Genomic DNA, 17,565 nt, shown 5'->3' with positions numbered 1-17,565 from the left:
ACTGAATGTTTACCAAACACAAAAAAAAAAATCCCAACATTTTTTTTAGGAAACTTTAACGAAAAGCACCGGTACTGTTCACTTTAACGAAAAACCATATTTTGACACTAAAAAGTGAATCATGGTGATATTCACTTTACTTTTTATTTTCTACTTATCATTAACCCTTTTCATTAATTTTTTTTTTTTTTATACCAGCTTTTTTTCAGAATTATCCCCACCCCTCCCTCAATCGTCCGTTCGAAATTCAAACCCAAAATCCCAACATTTTCACGATCGACTTTTGCCAGTACAAATTCGAACTTCCAACATTTCACTCCAAAACGAAGCCTCGCAGATCTCATCCACTCAGCCAAACGCTCTCCAGCAACGGCAACAGCAACAGTAATAGCAACCACCGCCACCGCCACCGTCACCGCAACCGCTGCATTACTAAATTTCACAGCTAATATGAGGACCTACACTTGAAATATAAGCTAGCAGGGAGTGCTGTGGTCCGGAAATTTGATCTGAATGTGAATGGAGTTCACAGAGGCTTACAAGCAGACCGGTCCTTGTTGCTTCTCACCTAATGCTCGCTACATTGCCGTCGCCGTCGACTACCGCCTCGTCATTCGCGACACTCTTTCCTTTAAGGTATGCTGCTATCGAATTTGCTTCTTTTTTGTAATTTAATAAATTTATTTCATGCTCTGTTTGGTTACCGAAAAAATGCCAGGAAAATGATGGTCCAAATGTCCTAATTCGTTCATTTATCACTTATATCTCTGCATTTTCAAAAGCAATCATATGGTGCACAATTGAGCTGGGCCGATTGGGTTTGGCACGTACATGGTTAAGTTTCTGTAGATCTCAGCCGTTGCATTTAGCTGTTGACAAACAAGACGTAGTGTTGTAGCGTCAGTATGCTGTAATTTGCTTGGTTGCTGAGAAATTAGTAAAAAAATCTTAATTTTGTTTCTTCATTTTAAGGGAAACTTAATTTTAATGCCGATGATCTGATCACCGTAGTTGCAGTCTGAGTTTTTCGCCAAGCGATTCAAAGCGAATTTTGGAGAGAACATCAAAACTTGAGTGAGTTCATGCGGCATGTTTCCGTTGAGGTTCTTAAAAAGTAAATCGGAAAATTTGAGGAAAATGATTTCAGTGTTTCTTACACCTAGAGAGTTTATACAGACCGAAGGATTCAACCCTAATTAGAGGTGAACTAATCCATAGAATAATGCTTGGTTCTGATCACTCTTTTACCGTGGACAAAATTGTACGGTAGGGTTCATGAGCAGTTACAAGGTTCTGGACTTTTTGGAGGCAGAAATATACCCTTAAGCATTTGAACATAAGCTGTAGCGAACAATGGTTTAAACAGGTTTCTGCATGCTTCACATTCAGCGCTGTTGTGCAACACCTTATGTCTGACTTAAAGTTTGAATTGCTGAACTCCATTTCATATATCTTGAAGGTAAGTTGTCTGATATATAATTAAACGTCATTTATAATGCAGGTTGTGCAGTTGTTCTCATGTTTGGATAAGATAAGCTACATCGAATGGGCGCTTGATTCTGAATACATTCTTTGTGGTCTATATAAAAGACCAATGATACAAGCATGGTCGCTGGCCCAACCTGAATGGACATGTAAGATAGATGAAGGTCCTGCCGGTATTGCCTATGCTAGGTGGAGCCCAGATAGCCGTCACATACTTACCACATCAGACTTCCAACTGCGGTTAACAGTTTGGTCACTGTTAAACACAGCATGTGTACATGTGCAATGGCCAAAGCATCCTTCCAAGGGAGTTTCGTTCACCAAAGATGGGCAATTTGCTGCAATTTGCACAAGGCGTGATTGCAAGGACTATATTAATCTTCTGTCCTGTCATACATGGGAAATAATGGGTGTATTTGCTGTGGACACTTTGGACTTGGCTGATACTGAATGGTCACCGGATGACAGTGCAATAGTGATATGGGATTCGCCTCTCGAATATAAGGTGAGAACTTTGGTTTTTTTTTCTTTGTTGTGGCAAAAAGATTTGCAGTAGTTATATAACGTTTTAGTTTGAAGCATCTCATGGTGCGGTTTGATGCAGGTTCTGATATACTCCCCAGATGGGAGGTGTCTGTATAAGTATCAAGCATACGAAAGTGCTTTGGGTGTAAAAAGTGTTTCATGGTCTCCGTGTGGCCAGTTTCTAGCAGTGGGTAGTTATGACCAGATGTTGCGGGTTTTAAATCACTTGACTTGGAAGACTTTTGCTGAATTTATGCATCTATCTACTGTCCGTGCTCCCTGTTGTGCGGCTGTGTTTAAGGTTATTGATTGTTAATATTAGAGATAGCGAGATATCATGTTCTTTTAGTGTGTTGGATGATTGCTCACCCCATAATGTCTAAATGTCAGGAAGTAGATGAGCCACTGCTACTTGATATGTCCGAGCTAAGTCTAAATGATGATTTTGCAGAAGGCAATAATGGTAAGCATGATGTTTCCATGTTAATACAGTTATTTTTTAACTTATAAAAGGTGCTCAGAGTACGAAAATAATATGCTGTATCATTTGTATGCTAGGTCAGATTTCTTTTCCTGTTGTTGGTATGTGTTTGTATCTACTAGATTTCATTTCTGCCCTTTGAACTGACTTGTATTCAAAGCTCACAGAATAACTTATTCTTTCATTCACCTTTTCACCTGTTGGTGGATGATGGTAAAATTTTAATAACATAAGATCAATATAAGCTTCGATGAATAATTTTATTCTAAGAAAATAAGGTAACAGCGCTACATCCTTAAATTTTACTCTTGCAAAGCAAAACTCAAAGAGTGGCTTGCCATTGCATCACATTGGCCGTCTTTTGCATGATACATAAATTACGCCTTTTGTCCGAAGAATCACAGATCCTTCTGTTAATATTCAAAATTTACTTGATTCGATCCCCTTTTCTTTTCCCCCCATAATTTTTGTTTCATTTCAAGTAGATGCTTCAGAAGGACAAGTCAGAGTTAGATACGAGGTTACAGAAGTGCCCATCAGTTTGCCTTTCCAGAAGCCTCCTGCAGACAAACCTAACCCCAAACAAGGAATTGGTAAGCCCTTTCTCCCTCTTGTACTGTGTGATGCAAATGAACACTAAGTTTGTAAACAGTCAAATATGAAGACAATCAAACTGGTTTATGTTTTAGCTACTTTACATCAGACAAGAGAAGATGCACTTAGACGGCTGAGGGTTCATAAACACATTGGCCTAGCCATCAGATAACATTCAGTGTCCTCAACAGAGGCCATCAAATGATTGAGTCAATTCATACTTCTGGACAAATCCTGCGAGTTGAGGAACTTGAAGTTGTGGTAACAAGTCTGTCGATATTAGAGTCAAATATTGACTATATGGGATATTCCCACTCACCTTGAATAATATAGAAACCTCACTAGCGGATAGCGGTGTCAGCTTCCTTTATTCATTGACTTTGCGTAACAACAGTTTTATTCATTGAAATATTTTAACGGATTGGAGGATAGATGATCTTGATGTGGAAGGTACTATCAGCCTTGTAGGTAGCAAACTTCTTCCAATGATAAACAGGGTTTCGTTTTTACTGAGTCAAGCTGTTCTAATATAATATACTTGTACGCAGGAATGCAAAGTTTAGATGAACTTTCAACGTATTAGTGAGGGATTTTGTTTTGCTGTAGGTCTACTGGCATGGAGCAACGATAGCCAATATATTTGTACTCGCAACGATAGCATGCCAAGCATTCTTTGGATATGGGACATACGCCATCTTGAACTCGCGGCTATCTTGGTGCAGAAAGATCCTATTCGTGCAGCAGTTTGGGATCCTACGTGCACTCGTCTTGTTGTTTGCACGGGAAGTTCTCATCTGTGCATGTGGACTCCTGGCGGTGCCTACTGTGTGAGCATCCCTCCGCAACCACAGTTTAGCATAGTTGATCTGAAATGGAATTCGGATGGAAGCTGTCTTCTCCTGAAGGATAAAGAGTTGTTTTGCTGCGCTGCTGTTGCCATTCTTCCTGAAGAATCGAGTGAATATAGCTCGGATAATTGAGGCAGGTTTGCTTTTCTCAATGTTTAACATGCTCTCTGTGTAATATGTTTATGTAGTAGTTGGAACATCAACAGTCTGACTGTAACGGTGGCCTTTCCCTCTCCCATTTGTTTCTCATTTCTCTGGATTAGCATTAGTGCTCATGGAAATTGACTGACTGACTTGCTAGGAACCGGATCCTCTCCGGATCCCCAAAAATTGAGGCTTCTGAGCAATAAATTAGGACGTTGAAGTTTGATCCAACGGCTACAATTATTATAACTTTTAGGGGGTCTCTGTTTGTAGCCGTTGAATTAAATTTCAACGGCCCATGATCATTGCCCAGCAGCCTCAGTTTTTGGGGATCCGGTTCCGACTTGCTATACCCATGACCAATTTCTTTCATACAACCTAGAACTTACCTATAACTGGGATGCCACTGTGACACTCTGCTAAATCAATCAAACGTCGCTTTGTATTTTAAATTTTCTATGTGACAATACTTAATTAGTTTGGAATACTGTCACAATTTGCGTTCAAGTTATCGTTAGTTAGTGCTCACAGAAAATTGACCGACTTTGAGAACCCGCACGATGAATTTCCAAATAGGACTTTTGTAGATTTAGTAAAACATTGATATGTGTTCAACTTTTTAGACATGTTAGAATACAGTCGCAATAACGTAATTAAATTTCATTCTGTTTTTCGTGGACCAATGCGACAATGGATGGCATCATCTATGAGATAAGTCCAATACACGTGGCGTCAAGGTATTTGGTTGATCATTGATTAATAATTATGATAATAAAGCCATTACAGATACCGGTCACCATAGGCAAATGGTGACAACTCATACTGCATGTCGTTTTCCTAGTTAGTTGGAGGAGGAGGAGGATAAGTGGATAGCGCTGCACGCTGGAATATCACGTTTATATAAAATTTTGGGATCTGAAAATCCAAAGTGGACCTAATTGTAGATTCAAGCAAGTTCCAAACTATTGCCCTGTCTGCCTAGCTAAGCTAGCTCCCTACCCTGTCGTATACGATCTATCCACAAGAGAAAACTTTGGAAACCATATCTGATCGCATTAAAAACTTTGGAAACGATATCTGATTGCATTATTCGTAAGATATATTTCATAAAAGTATAAGATTCTTTATGTTTTAATTCCACCAACCCTACACTAGTTGAATTTGTTCACCACCTTTAAGTGATAGTATGCTTATTATTTAAGAAAAATTAACGAAAAATTTAAAAAAACTTCATTTTTAATGAAAAATCTTTTTTAAAAGGTATAATGAATGGTACTAGTGAAACGTATAAATGTGGTTTTTTTGTTAAAAGTGAACAGTACTGGGAGTGTTTTGTTAAAACTCCCTATCATTTATCTATTATTTTAGGAATTGTTATTAGCACTCCAAAAATCTCATTTGGTATTCCAAACTTTCTATAATTAGAAAGAATTTATGAGAAGTGTAGAATAAGATTTTTAAAGTGATAATAACAGTTCCCATTATTTTTTTTATGAGTTTAAATTTCAACATGCCCATAAAAGATATATAAAAATTTCAAAATTTAAACTTATTTACACCGCGGTTTAAATGTAATGTGCAAAATTTAAACTCGTCCGTGGTCGCGTATTTACGATCGACCCTTGGTGCTTTCCCAAAGTTCCCCAGCTTGGAAAGCGCCAAATCTTACATCACCCGCGTGCTGACCCGACCCCCTTTATCTCCCTCGCGCCACAACGCGTTAACGAATCTTAACGGAACCAACTGATAATGTAATCCACTACTATTATGATGTCATGCAACGATTCTCATCCACTAACATAAAATTTGGTTTTATATTTTATTTCTCGGAAATTAAGAACAAATATTATTAAGCTTAATGAACTGAAGAAAGTTCGAATTATATTATAAAATCAAGTAGTACATGAGAAGTAATCTAAGGGCTTGTTTGAATGTACTTTTAAAATGACTAAAAACGTTTTTTGTCAAATTGATTGAATTCTAAAGTGCTCACTTGCAGGAAGTACTTAAAAAAAAATTTCAAGATTTACTTGAATTTTTATTAAAAATTAATTTCAAAAATATTTTCATCAAAAATATTTTCAATTATTTTAAAATGACATCTAAATCAGCTATAAACTCAAGAAGATGTCAATTCACAAACTTACTTTACAATCTGCAACATTTACCTTTATAGTACAAAGAATATAATATAATATATATATAAAACTTTAATGAAAAACTTTCATTTTAACAAAAAATCATACTTTTATATTAAATAATTAATCTTGATACTATTTATTTTATCTTTTATTTTATTCTTATAGTTAAAATTCAAAAATTTTAAAATTTTTCCTCGTTAGTTTTCCTATATATATTCTTTTTTTGCCGGTTCAAATTTTAGTAAAAATATTGAACGAAAAAATCAGTTTCATTCACTCATGAGATTTTTCAGTGTTTTCATCACACGAGATGATACATCATGTATCTCTATATAAATAGTGAATTATGTGTATTAAAAGATTAATAACTTAAAAATTAAAATTTTCTACTACTTATATAAAAACACATAATATATCATCCATATCCATGTTCCCGTCACACACAAAATTTTCCCCCACTCTCAGGGTTCTTACAATTTTCCATACCGTTTCTGTCTCTCGCAACCACCAACCAACGTCCCACAACATAAAAGCTCTCCTCCTTTTCTTTTTCCTCACCCTCTCTCCAATCTCCCCAATCGCTTCCCGTTTTCTGCTTCCCGCCACCGTTCGTCTCAGTCAATGCCCGTAGCCGAACGGCGGTCAGTAGCAGCTATGGAAAACGGCATCGTAGAGAACGGAGTCTGCTCCTCGGAGTCGGCTAACGGGAATCGCGACGTCTGGAGCTCGAAGGAGTCGGAATCTTCCTCCGCTGATCATCTTGTCGTCATGGTCCATGGAATTATGGGAACGTACGACTCTTCAATTTCATATTTTAATATTTTTTTCTTGGAAGAAAATTATATAATCACGATTTGATTTAGCTGTACTCTGAATTTTCTTGATTTATCGAGAGATTGAGACGGTGTGGTGGTGATTTTGCTTATCGCGATAGATAATGTTGAATGTCTAGTGATTTTATTGACAAATTATATTGTTTTGATGATAAATTTGATTTTTTTAGTTAAATTGGTAGTTCTAAATCTGTATTAGTCGTACCAAGACTTCATTTCTGGTATACATTTTCAATTTTTGTATTTTAATTTACAAATTTATGCTTGTTGATTGGGCAAAGATTACAGTTTGATGTTTGGTGAATCGGAAAGTATCTGCTTTGGTTGTGTGTACGTTAAAGTAGATTTTGAGCATGACCTCCTTCGTTTTGTATTTTTGAGTATTTGAACGGGTCTGTTTCTTGTTCTGTAAATTCTCACTCTTGTACAATGTTGATATCGTTTTTGCATTTGCTCGTGCAGTGCCGCGGATTGGAAGTTTGGGGCGGAGCAATTTGTTAAAACACTTCCAGATAAAGTTATTGTTCATTGTAAGGAACAATCTTTTGTGTTATGCATTCAATTAATGCCGATACACTTCATCTATTAAGGCGTTTTGGGGTTGAATTTTATTATACCTGCTATCAGTTCGAGTCCTATGGTCTTTGTCTGTCGTTGGTTACAATTTTTGTTAAAATGTATCTTCTTGATTTGTTACCTGCCACTTTAGTGCTACTTTGTGCATTTCCTTTTAATGTTAATAGAAGATTGGCGGAAGAAAAGAATCTTGAAACAGAGAAAGGTGTCAATATGATCACCCTGCTGCTTTACTTTTCTAGTCTAAGTTTGGATCCCTGCTTGCATTAGTGGTGGTTCTTTGCTTTTAGCCTTTTAATTTCCAAAGTTCTAGCTTTTCGGATCCTGATACCTTGCTGTTTGTTTCTTATATTTTTAGCTCTTTTAACTTTTAAGATTTTAAAAAAGTGAAATTAGTGCAATGTTGATGTTTAAACTTCTACTAAGTGATCTATATCAGTCGGTATTGTTTGTAGAAAATATGATGTTTGTCCAATCTAATTAATTTGGTTGAAATCCGGCTGCAGGTAGTGAACGGAATGTCTCTAGGTTGACTCTAGATGGTGTGGATGTGATGGGGGAGCGATTGGCAGAGGAGGTTCATTTCTGCCTGATGTATTTTATATAATGGAAGTTATTGCATCTGTTTTCATTTCTGAAATGATGGATCCACTTCTCGTTTTGTACCGTTGTTAACCAAGTTCATTACTTTTAGGTTATCGAACTGACTCAAAAAAAGCCTAATCTACGTAAGGTCTCATTTATTGGACATTCTGTCGGAGGATTAGTGGCAAGATATGCAATTGGGAGGCTATATAGACCCCCTAAAAGTGACAATACGGAGCATTCATCTCCTAATGGGCGTGAAGAGGATGCAAGGAGTACATTAGCTGGCTTGGAGCCTATGAACTTTATTACTGTTGCTACACCTCATCTTGGATCAAGGGGTAACAAGCAGGTAATACAATTGCCTTTAACACTTGCTCATTCAGAATGTACTTGAATCCTAGAATTTTTGTAACGTCTCAAGTTTGATCAGGTTCTTGGCTTGTATTGGTTTATCTGATTCTGTTTTATGTAGTGAAAGACTTAGTTAAGGTAGGACTCAGGAGTGATAGATGTTAGGCTGATCTTATGTTATTTTCTTCGTAGTAGTAACCCAGTTGGTATATGCACTTGCCACTTTTTACTAATGAATTATTTCACTTTGTGTAGGTACCATTCCTTTTTGGTGTGCCTGCCTTTGAAAAACTTGCTAGTGCAGTTATTCATTTGATATTTAGGAGGACAGGTCGGCATCTTTTTCTTAATGATGATGACGATGGGAAGCCTCCACTGCTTAAACGCATGATAGAAGATTCTGATGGTTGTTATTTCATGTATGTTACTTGCATCCATGTTCAAACATTAATTTGAGATTCGAAGTTTCTTGAGATTTCTTGTATATAGAATGACACTTTTTTTTTTGACAGGTCTGCATTGCGTAGTTTTAAGCGAAGGGTGGTGTATTCAAATGTGGGCAATGACCGTATCCTATTTTCTATGATCAATATATATACTTTCCATTTTTCTATGCCTTATTCACTTTTTGTTTTTGATAATTAATACTATAAAGATATTGTCGGCTGGAAAACATCATGTATTAGACGTAACAGTGAACTTCCAAAGGTATTTCCATCTGCATGGTTTTATAATTGTAATTTTAAGGTCAGGTTTTCTGATTTTCATTTAAAGTTTTGATTTTTCTGCTTATCAGTGGGAAAATACTGTTGACGAAAAATATCCGCATATTGTTTATGAAGAACACTGCAAGGCCTATGACGCTGAGCAGTGTGAGCCTACTTCAGCAGAAGATGGTGGCTCTGACGAGCTTGAAGGTTAACAACTCATTTCACTTTGGTTTCCAACTTTTAATAGTATATTAATCATTGAATTCTATGTAAACAGAAGTCGTTGTCTATACTTGTCGCTGTTCTGCTTGTGTTACCTCGTTAATGTGCTTACATTTTATTAATAAATTTCATTGCTCTAGTATCTGTTTGCGTCTGTGTTTAACCTGCCTTTTACTTTCATTTGTTGTATCGTAGTGAGTTGCAGATATCGGTTGTTCCTAAATAATTTCTTTCTTAACAACTTTGTTTTGTGCAGAGGAACTATTGAAGGGCCTATCTCGCGTGTCCTGGGAAAAAGTAGATGTTAGTTTCCACAGCAGCAGACAGAGATTTGCTGCTCATAGTGTCATTCAGGTCTCCTTCTCTCTCCTCCCTCTCCCACACGCACACTCACACGCCCTCATGCTCACACCTTACGCTAAAGAAACAAATTTGCACTCTGAACATTTTACAGGTCAAAAATAAAAGTGTACATATAGAAGGTGAAGATGTCATCCGCCATATAATGGATCATTTCCTCAAGTAAAACCTAACGACAGATAGAAGAATTGTCATCGCGAAGTGGTCCTGACTGCGGTTCTTTCAGTAATGCTACGCCGAGTGGAGAGAAATCCATGATTATCTGCACAGTTGAATTGTATCTCAATTACCGGGCGAAAGAAGAATGTATCTGTATTTTGTTGGTGCGTTGCAGCTTGCGGCCGAAGGCAATCGGTTATTAGACCGGAAAGCTGTGCACGAAATGTGCTCAATTCAAGCAAGCTCTGTGATAGAAATTTGTTCACTCGTTATGGTATGCGTTGATATGTATGTATATGAACCAGATCTTCATTACAAATGCAAACATTTCCACTTGTTTATCTACTACCATGTCCTCACTACCTTTTCTTTCCAATTATAGAGGGGGGAAATTGAAGCTAAATTCATAGCGGTGTGATATTCACACACCTCATTTTACTTCTTACACACCTTTCTAATTTTCGGCCCTCTGATCGGATGAATTAAAGAAGATCAACGGATATAAATTAATAAGGGTGAGTGAAAAGTAATTTGGGATATGTTAAGGGTGAGTGAAAAGTAATTTGGGATATGTGAATAACGTACCTCAATCCATATATGCATCTTCAGTTTATCTTTTACATTGCATGGTGTCTTCAGTCCGCTAAAATATCACACGTCTATCTATTGATTAATAATATGAAAACAGTTTTCCCATAATGCTAATGGGTGGATATAAATATTCATGAATTTATTTCTAAATATATCATACATTTATGAATATGTTGAAAATATTTGGCAGATTAATGGATGCCCACACAGATTTTCAATACCCCCACAGTAATGTGGACTTTGGAAATGAAGGATATCGTATTTTCAAAAGGTGTGTGCTGTAAATTTCTAAATGTAATAATACGTTTGTTTGGAGTTGCTCTATAAATAGAGCACTCCGATTTTTATCAAGATATACAAAAAGAACAAGAAAGATCAATAACATCATTATTTATCCCTCTCTCTTTTATTGGTCATCCTCTTGTGTTATAGTTACCGTATGATATTTTACACATGCTTCGCTCATGTCACTAATAAAAATTATCTCTCTAACTTTTACCAATTTATAACATAATATATTATTTTTGCCCAATCATATTTTAAAACATGGCTAGCAACACAATGTGACGGCAAGGTATTACATATTGATGATATCGGAAATATCGGTGGTCCAAAAACACGGAATTTCAATAGAAATATCTGGATATTATTGATATCGATAAAAATTGAATAAAAACCACAGAAATTGTAAGAAAAACTTGGAAATTTTTATTGAAACTTTGCATGATGTTTATTTAGTCAATTATCTATTAGTTTATCACAAAAATTAGAAGGAAATGCATTGCATGATAGATATAACTGATTTAAGTTGATTATATAGCGATCTGACAAACATTGTAAGTGTAGAAAATATGTAGTAATTAATGAAAGAAGTTTAAATACACCATAATCATTTATATATAATGAATTAGTACAATAGTTTACACTTTATACATTGCATGGTAAGATACATAAGTGATTTAGCAAAGTCTAAAATATTGATGATATCAGAAATATCGGTAATCTAAAAAAATATCGATAGTCCAAAAATACGAAAATTTCAATAAAAATATCGAAATATTATATATATTTTAGACCATGTGTGACGGTCACAATGTCACGCCTAAAATTTTTTCAATCGATGCCCAATATGGTGGAAGTTTTGTGAATAATGTGAACGCCAGGGGCTTCTTCGTAATTCAGAACGGGTCCAAAATCAGCCACGTACGTGACCTTTTCCTTTACTTTGACCTAACAGGTGTCGTATTGTAGTTAAACACCATTAACGACCATCTTAGTTTCGGTTAGCCCCCAACTTAACGGAATCAAACGCAGCTGACCCAAAACGCAGCTCCTCCCAAACTTCCGCCATTGACACCCTCTCTCTCTCTCTGCAAATTTTCAAAAGCTTTGACATCGGAGGCTGCGAAATTCCAATGGAATCCACCATTTCATCTCCTATCTCCTCCACCAAGTCCTCGCCCCTGTTGCATTCGGCTTCCCATTCACTCGGCTCCAGATCCCAGTCTTTTCCGTCGCTCCCGTCGCTTCCGTCGGTTCAAACCCTCCGCTATCCCAGCTTCAAATCCAGAAGCTTCCTCGGATTTCCGTTCCGTTCGCGCCAAAACCAGCCTATCCGATCTCAGAGCTCGAATCATCAGCCGGCTAACGACGGCTTCGTCCTCGAAGACGTCCCTCACTTGACTAATTTTCTCCCTAATTTGCCGGTAATTTTTCTAATTAGTAATTAATCACCGTTTAAAAAAATTAAGCAATTTGTGTTTGATTTTTTTTTAAATATTTGTTTTTTTTCCTGTTTTTGCAGTCATATCCAAATCCATTGAAACAGAGCCAAGCTTATGCAGTTGTCAAGTAAGTTTTGCTTACGTCAATATTGCAAATCTACCAATTTCATGTTGAAAATTTAAATTTTCGGTAATTATATTTATTCAGATAATCTGTTTATGTTGGTAGGCAAACTTTTGTGAGCCCTGACGATGTGGTTGCGCAGAAAGTGAGTGTATTTTTTGTAAAATCTAACTGCAAAGTTTTCGGTTCTGTTGTTTTTGTCTTCGTTTTTTGTTGCTTTTTGAATAACTGCATTGTGCAATGGCCCTAGGTTGTTGTTCAAAAGGAGGGCCCTAGAGGGGTGCATTTCCGACGTGCAGGACCCCGGGAAAAGGTGCATTTTCTTTCATCTAAACCGCCATATGCTTAGGGAAAATGAAACTGTAGGACCATGATTTTTCTTTCTATCGGAAAATGTGACGCGAGGCTTCTAATATTAGGTTTATTTCAAGTCGGATGAAGTTCGTGCTTGCATTGTCACGTGTGGGGGTTTATGCCCGGGGATCAATACTGTGATTCGGGAAATAGTATGCGGCTTGAACTACATGTATGGTGTTGAAGATATACTTGGAATTGAGGTTAGTTCAGTTCATAATGTTTCTAACTCTGCAACACTTGTAGTGAATGGCTGCAAAAAGTTCTAGTTAATGATTTTGGAACTTTTAAGAATATTATCGATTAGGGAATTGTAAACTTGCTGATGTTGAAAACTTTCAGGGAGGATATAGGGGATTTTACTCTAAAAATACATTGAGGTTGACACCAAAAGTTGTCAATGATATTCACAAGCGCGGTGGCACCTTTCTTCGAACTTCACGAGGAGGTCATGATACAAACAAGATAGTTGATAACATACAGGACCGAGGAATAAATCAGGTGAATATATTATGTATGCTTGCATTTCCTGCATGTTTGTGTTGGGTTGTGTTAACCCCAATGAAAAATGTTGAAGTTGATGAGTGGAAGTTGGTAATATGACTTCTAGGTATACATAATTGGAGGCGATGGCACTCAAAGAGGAGCAGATCTTATATACAAGGTGAACATATTCTCTCTAAGATTAATCCATTTCCTTGTCGCATCATGATCTGACATTAGCATATTTTGTCAAGGAAGTTGAGAAACGTGGTCTTCAAGTGGCAGTTGCTGGGATCCCTAAGACAATTGATAATGATATTGCTGTAAGTTCTTTCGTTCACGAATGATTTGCATTTATTGGTATCATTATCCTGTTAACTTCTGCAAATTGCAATAAAATTTTGATGCCAGTTTTGAATTTGGAAAGTTCACAAGCTCAATACGAGTACTCTAAATTTTCATGAGCAACATGTGTTTTGTCCACATATGATGAAGAACTATATTTAATCTGGATGACATGCTGTTGAATTCTAGAGTCAACATTCAGAAAGTTCCACCAAAATCTTAAATGGAAAGGGCATAAAAAGAAAGTTTGTTTTCCCTTTTCTCATTTATTATGCAATTTGGTTTTGTACTTCGAAAATCTTTCTTCTTTCGGTTTAGGATGTTGTGCTTTTATCAAGTGGATCATTAATCTACCCGTATGATTTTTGAAATTTGGCTTTAGGTGATAGACAAATCTTTTGGTTTCGATACTGCTGTTGAAGAAGCACAGAGAGCTATTAATGCTGCACATGTGGAGGCTGAAAGTGTGGACAATGGAGTTGGAATTGTCAAACTGATGGGCAGATACAGTGGTATGTGTCTTAAATGATAGAACAAATGACATACTTTCATTTTTTACCTTTTCCTTATCAACTTATGTCAGATGATGAATGAACGTCTCTAGTATTTGGTTTCACATATTTTTGCCTGTACTTGATACACTTTTCTTCTGTAGGTTTCATTGCTCTAAATGCAACTTTGGCAAGTCGAGATGTGGTAAGAATTTTAACCCCTCTCCCTAGAACATAACCTACTTATGATCTCAATGATTATGGAAAAAAACTTAGGATTCTTGCAAAGTTGCGCATATCATAACATGTAATGAGATCCAAAAGGACTTATATTAAAGCATTTCAAAAAAATTTGTTTCAGAAATCATAACTGTGTATGCGCACCCCAATATAGTCCAGCAATTCAAGTATATGAAATTTATAACAAGGACATCTATTATAAGGATTAGACAAAAAATTACTTACGGAAATCATACCTTTGTATGTGCATTCCAGTATACATCAGTGATTCAAAATAGTGAATCTGAGGGAGCGTTCATTTAGCACATGTTCTATATGTCGGACAAGGGTGTGAACATTGTCCTAGAGACTATACAATTATATCTGCAAATGAATTTGCTTTAATTTGGACTAGCACCATTTTCAATGATATTGAACATCCGTTCTCCGTAAAATGAAATATGCTGCGATTGTTAAGAACACGCTCATAGTTTAAGTGTTATTGCTCAAATGAAATATTCAGCAAGTAGTAACTTACCTTTTATAAAAACTCTCAATACGCTTTTGGATGTAACAGGATTGCTGCTTGATTCCAGAATCTCCTTTCTATTTGGAAGGCCGGGGTGGGCTTTTTGAATTTGTCGAAGAGCGGCTTAAAGAAAATGGACATGTGGTTATTGTGTTAGCAGAAGGAGCAGGGCAGGAATATATTTCAGGGGAGATGAATGCAGTTGATGTGAAAGATGCATCAGGAAATAAGCTACTCCTCGATGTTGGTCTATGGTTAACCCAAAAGATTAAGGTGTAGTACAAACTGTCAATAGTATTTTGAGTAGTTTTGAGACACTTCTTTTTTACTTAATTTACATCATGGGTAGTTTTTTCTGCTATAGACTTCTTGTATCATCCAATAATACTGATTCAGTTATATGCTTATATATTTCATGACACAGGATCATTTTACAAAAGTTCAGAAGACGGCGATAAATATGAAATATATAGGTAAATTTTGAGCTAGAGAAAATATAATTTTGTTTCTGATCATATATAGAGTTTTGTCTCTACTAAGTAGCCCTTAATAGTCAATCCATTGATTCTTGCCAAAACTCAGAAAGGGCCCTTCTTCCCCTTCTGTAACCTTTGTAGATAACATTTGAAAGAAATGAAATGTTTGGGATCCTAAGAAATGTTTGTGCACTCCTTTTTCCTTTTATTTCATTCTTATTACGATTTCCTTTTTTGTTTACATTAATTATAGTCTAAGTAGATTTGCTAAGAAGTCAAGATCTTATCATTCGCAAACCATTATTGTAGAAACTAGAAAGTTTATGGGCAATACATCTCAGTAAAATATATGTTTATCTTCTTATCTACAGATCCCACCTATATGATTCGAGCTATCCCAAGTAATGCATCGGACAATATATACTGTACTCTTCTTGCTCAGAGTGCTGTTCATGGAGTCATGGCAGGATTCAGTGGTTTCACAGTTGGGCCTGTAAACAGTAGACATGCTTATATTCCAATTGCTGTAAGTACTTTCCCTGCTCCATTTGTTCTTATTGGGTAGTTTTGGCTCAAGTTGTTGGTTTTTGAACTGCATTTTATTTGATTTTTGTGTGAAAATTCTAAGAGCGGATAGAATCTTTAGATAACTAGATGATGCAAGGTTGAATTTGCAGTAGCATGCATGAAAGTAACTACAAAACTTTGGCAAAAACATTTCCTTTTTTACAAACGGGAGAAGTTCATAAACGGCACTCTTAAAAAACTACAATTATTTTGACTGAGGCCAAAGCCAAACTATAAAATTTTCAACGGCATAACTTATATGTTAAACAAAATTAGAATAGAGAGCATAGAATAAAACTCATGGACCACAACTACTGCCCATGTTCGATGGAACTGAATTTGAGGCCTGAACTGAAACAATGTTATGAACCTGAGGCTAATAGTTCATAATCTATATGCTAGTGTACTGTTGTGGGTCGAATATGTTGATTAAGTTGGAGGTATATGGTTATGATTCACTAAAAGATGGGAAGTGTATAGTTATGAACGGGATATGTGGTATTGCAGCGTGTGACAGAGACGCAAAACACAGTAAAGTTGACAGATCGGATGTGGGCTAGACTTCTTGCATCAACGAACCAGCCTAGTTTCTTGGAATACAGTGAGGGGCAAGGACAAGCTAAAGAGGATGTTGATGTGATAAACAACATGAGAGCTACTTTATAAATTTATGGAGCGGAGCTCCGTTCATTCAAGTGGACAGCACAACGCAACGTTGTTTCTTGGAAGTATGCGAACAGGTCTTACCGTTATGAAGAGGTTTTACATTGTCTACGGGCTTGCTTGTTCACGCTTTTATTTTCAAGAAAAGGTAAACCAGACAGAAACAGAGGACATGGAGGACGAGAAAAGAGAAGAGAGAAGTGAGGAAAAGAGGAGCTGGGAGAATAGTTAGAATAAAAACTCAGTAAGTACAAAAATTCGAAAGAAATATCTTAGGACCCTTAGGCTTTTGAATATGCTGCAAATGTTTGTAAAACAATATCGTCAATCCAGTTATTCTGTTAATAGATACTTCTGCTATCTTAAGCATCATCACTTCACTTTTTAATATTTTCACTGCCCAAATTTCCTTGCAGCATGAAGTATGCTATCCAAGTTTTTCGCTTTGTGCGAGGACATGATATAGAATAATGGCGCTTAGAAGTGTTTAGTGTGGGATTCATTCTCAACATTCAGTTGACTCGCCAACACACGCTTGCAGTCGGGTCCTTGACGGGTTAAGGGTTAAGGCTATGGTCGGCTCGGATAGGAATAGAGAGAGGGAGACTGGTTACAGGATTCGACCAACACTAAATTTTAGCTTCTTCTAGGAGGGACTTTAGAGTAAAATGAAGGATTAGAATGGAGGGACTTTAGAGTAAAATGAAGGATTAGAATGAACAACCATACTAATTTTTTCTGTGGTCTTTGGAAGTTTCTCTATGGAAGGGGAGCTTTTGCTGTAAATTTGTTCTACTTCCCTTACCTCTAAGTAGTGAAAATGCTCAGAATACACAAAGGAACTTAGCCTCCTTTCGAGTTATTCTAAGAACATTTCTTTCCTTTTTGCAGGCCCGAGCGTAGCTAACCTGGCTAGGGCTGTGCATCTTCATCCAAGTTTTCAAGTTCGTTTTCAAGTTCAAATCTCTCTCCGCAGTTTAGA

The 17,565-nt window shown here is 36.6% G+C and overlaps 3 protein-coding genes across 4 annotated transcripts; all 3 read left to right on the top strand.

Moving 5' to 3' along the window:
• Positions 1 to 206: 206 nt before the first annotated feature.
• LOC126630166 (uncharacterized) lies at positions 207 to 4,214 on the top strand. Its single transcript, XM_050300295.1, has 6 exons — positions 207 to 636; positions 1,502 to 1,990; positions 2,090 to 2,311; positions 2,401 to 2,473; positions 2,977 to 3,084; positions 3,692 to 4,214. The coding sequence occupies exons 1-6, from the start codon at positions 520 to 522 to the stop codon at positions 4,063 to 4,065; spliced, it is 1,383 nt and encodes a 460-aa protein (XP_050156252.1). The 5' UTR covers positions 207 to 519; the 3' UTR covers positions 4,066 to 4,214.
• A 2,473-nt stretch (positions 4,215 to 6,687) lies between these two features.
• LOC126630174 (lipid droplet phospholipase 1-like) lies at positions 6,688 to 10,362 on the top strand. Of its 2 annotated transcripts, XM_050300300.1 has the most exons (10): positions 6,692 to 7,009; positions 7,514 to 7,581; positions 8,134 to 8,204; positions 8,322 to 8,564; positions 8,822 to 8,985; positions 9,079 to 9,134; positions 9,222 to 9,274; positions 9,363 to 9,483; positions 9,755 to 9,852; positions 9,953 to 10,362. In XM_050300300.1, exons 1-10 carry the CDS (start codon positions 6,840 to 6,842, stop codon positions 10,022 to 10,024), a joined length of 1,116 nt encoding a protein of 371 aa, XP_050156257.1. In that variant the 5' UTR covers positions 6,692 to 6,839; the 3' UTR covers positions 10,025 to 10,362. The 2 variants fall into 2 exon arrangements, with proteins under 2 accessions (XP_050156254.1, XP_050156257.1); XM_050300297.1 differs by having other exon boundaries at positions 6,688 to 7,009; positions 9,755 to 10,362.
• Positions 10,363 to 11,877: 1,515 nt separating this feature from the next.
• Positions 11,878 to 16,955, top strand: LOC126630157 (ATP-dependent 6-phosphofructokinase 4, chloroplastic). Its single transcript, XM_050300287.1, has 14 exons — positions 11,878 to 12,314; positions 12,413 to 12,459; positions 12,562 to 12,601; positions 12,707 to 12,769; positions 12,876 to 13,013; positions 13,153 to 13,311; positions 13,421 to 13,474; positions 13,548 to 13,616; positions 14,021 to 14,150; positions 14,294 to 14,334; positions 14,926 to 15,150; positions 15,302 to 15,350; positions 15,725 to 15,879; positions 16,428 to 16,955. The coding sequence occupies exons 1-14, from the start codon at positions 12,024 to 12,026 to the stop codon at positions 16,584 to 16,586; spliced, it is 1,620 nt and encodes a 539-aa protein (XP_050156244.1). The 5' UTR covers positions 11,878 to 12,023; the 3' UTR covers positions 16,587 to 16,955.
• Positions 16,956 to 17,565: the final 610 nt, after the last annotated feature.

Source organism: Malus sylvestris, chromosome 1 (assembly GCF_916048215.2).
Source record: "Malus sylvestris chromosome 1, drMalSylv7.2, whole genome shotgun sequence".
Lineage (NCBI taxonomy): Eukaryota > Viridiplantae > Streptophyta > Magnoliopsida > Rosales > Rosaceae > Malus > Malus sylvestris.
This window is presented reverse-complemented; position numbering and strand designations above follow the sequence as displayed.

Coding starts and splice junctions, on each gene's coding strand:
- LOC126630174 (XM_050300297.1), top strand. CDS start 6,840: ATGCCCGTAGCCGAACGGCGGTCAGTAGCAGCTATGGAAAACGGCATC. Junction 8,205..8,321: donor GGGAGCGATTGGCAGAGGAG/GTTCATTTCTGC, acceptor CATTACTTTTAG/GTTATCGAACTGACTCAAAA. Junction 8,986..9,078: donor TCTGATGGTTGTTATTTCAT/GTATGTTACTTG, acceptor TTTTTTTGACAG/GTCTGCATTGCGTAGTTTTA.
- LOC126630157 (XM_050300287.1), top strand. CDS start 12,024: ATGGAATCCACCATTTCATCTCCTATCTCCTCCACCAAGTCCTCGCCC. Junction 13,617..14,020: donor CAATTGATAATGATATTGCT/GTAAGTTCTTTC, acceptor ATTTGGCTTTAG/GTGATAGACAAATCTTTTGG. Junction 15,351..15,724: donor GATAAATATGAAATATATAG/GTAAATTTTGAG, acceptor TCTTATCTACAG/ATCCCACCTATATGATTCGA.
- LOC126630166 (XM_050300295.1), top strand. CDS start 520: ATGGAGTTCACAGAGGCTTACAAGCAGACCGGTCCTTGTTGCTTCTCA. Junction 1,991..2,089: donor ATTCGCCTCTCGAATATAAG/GTGAGAACTTTG, acceptor GGTTTGATGCAG/GTTCTGATATACTCCCCAGA. Junction 2,312..2,400: donor GTTGTGCGGCTGTGTTTAAG/GTTATTGATTGT, acceptor TCTAAATGTCAG/GAAGTAGATGAGCCACTGCT.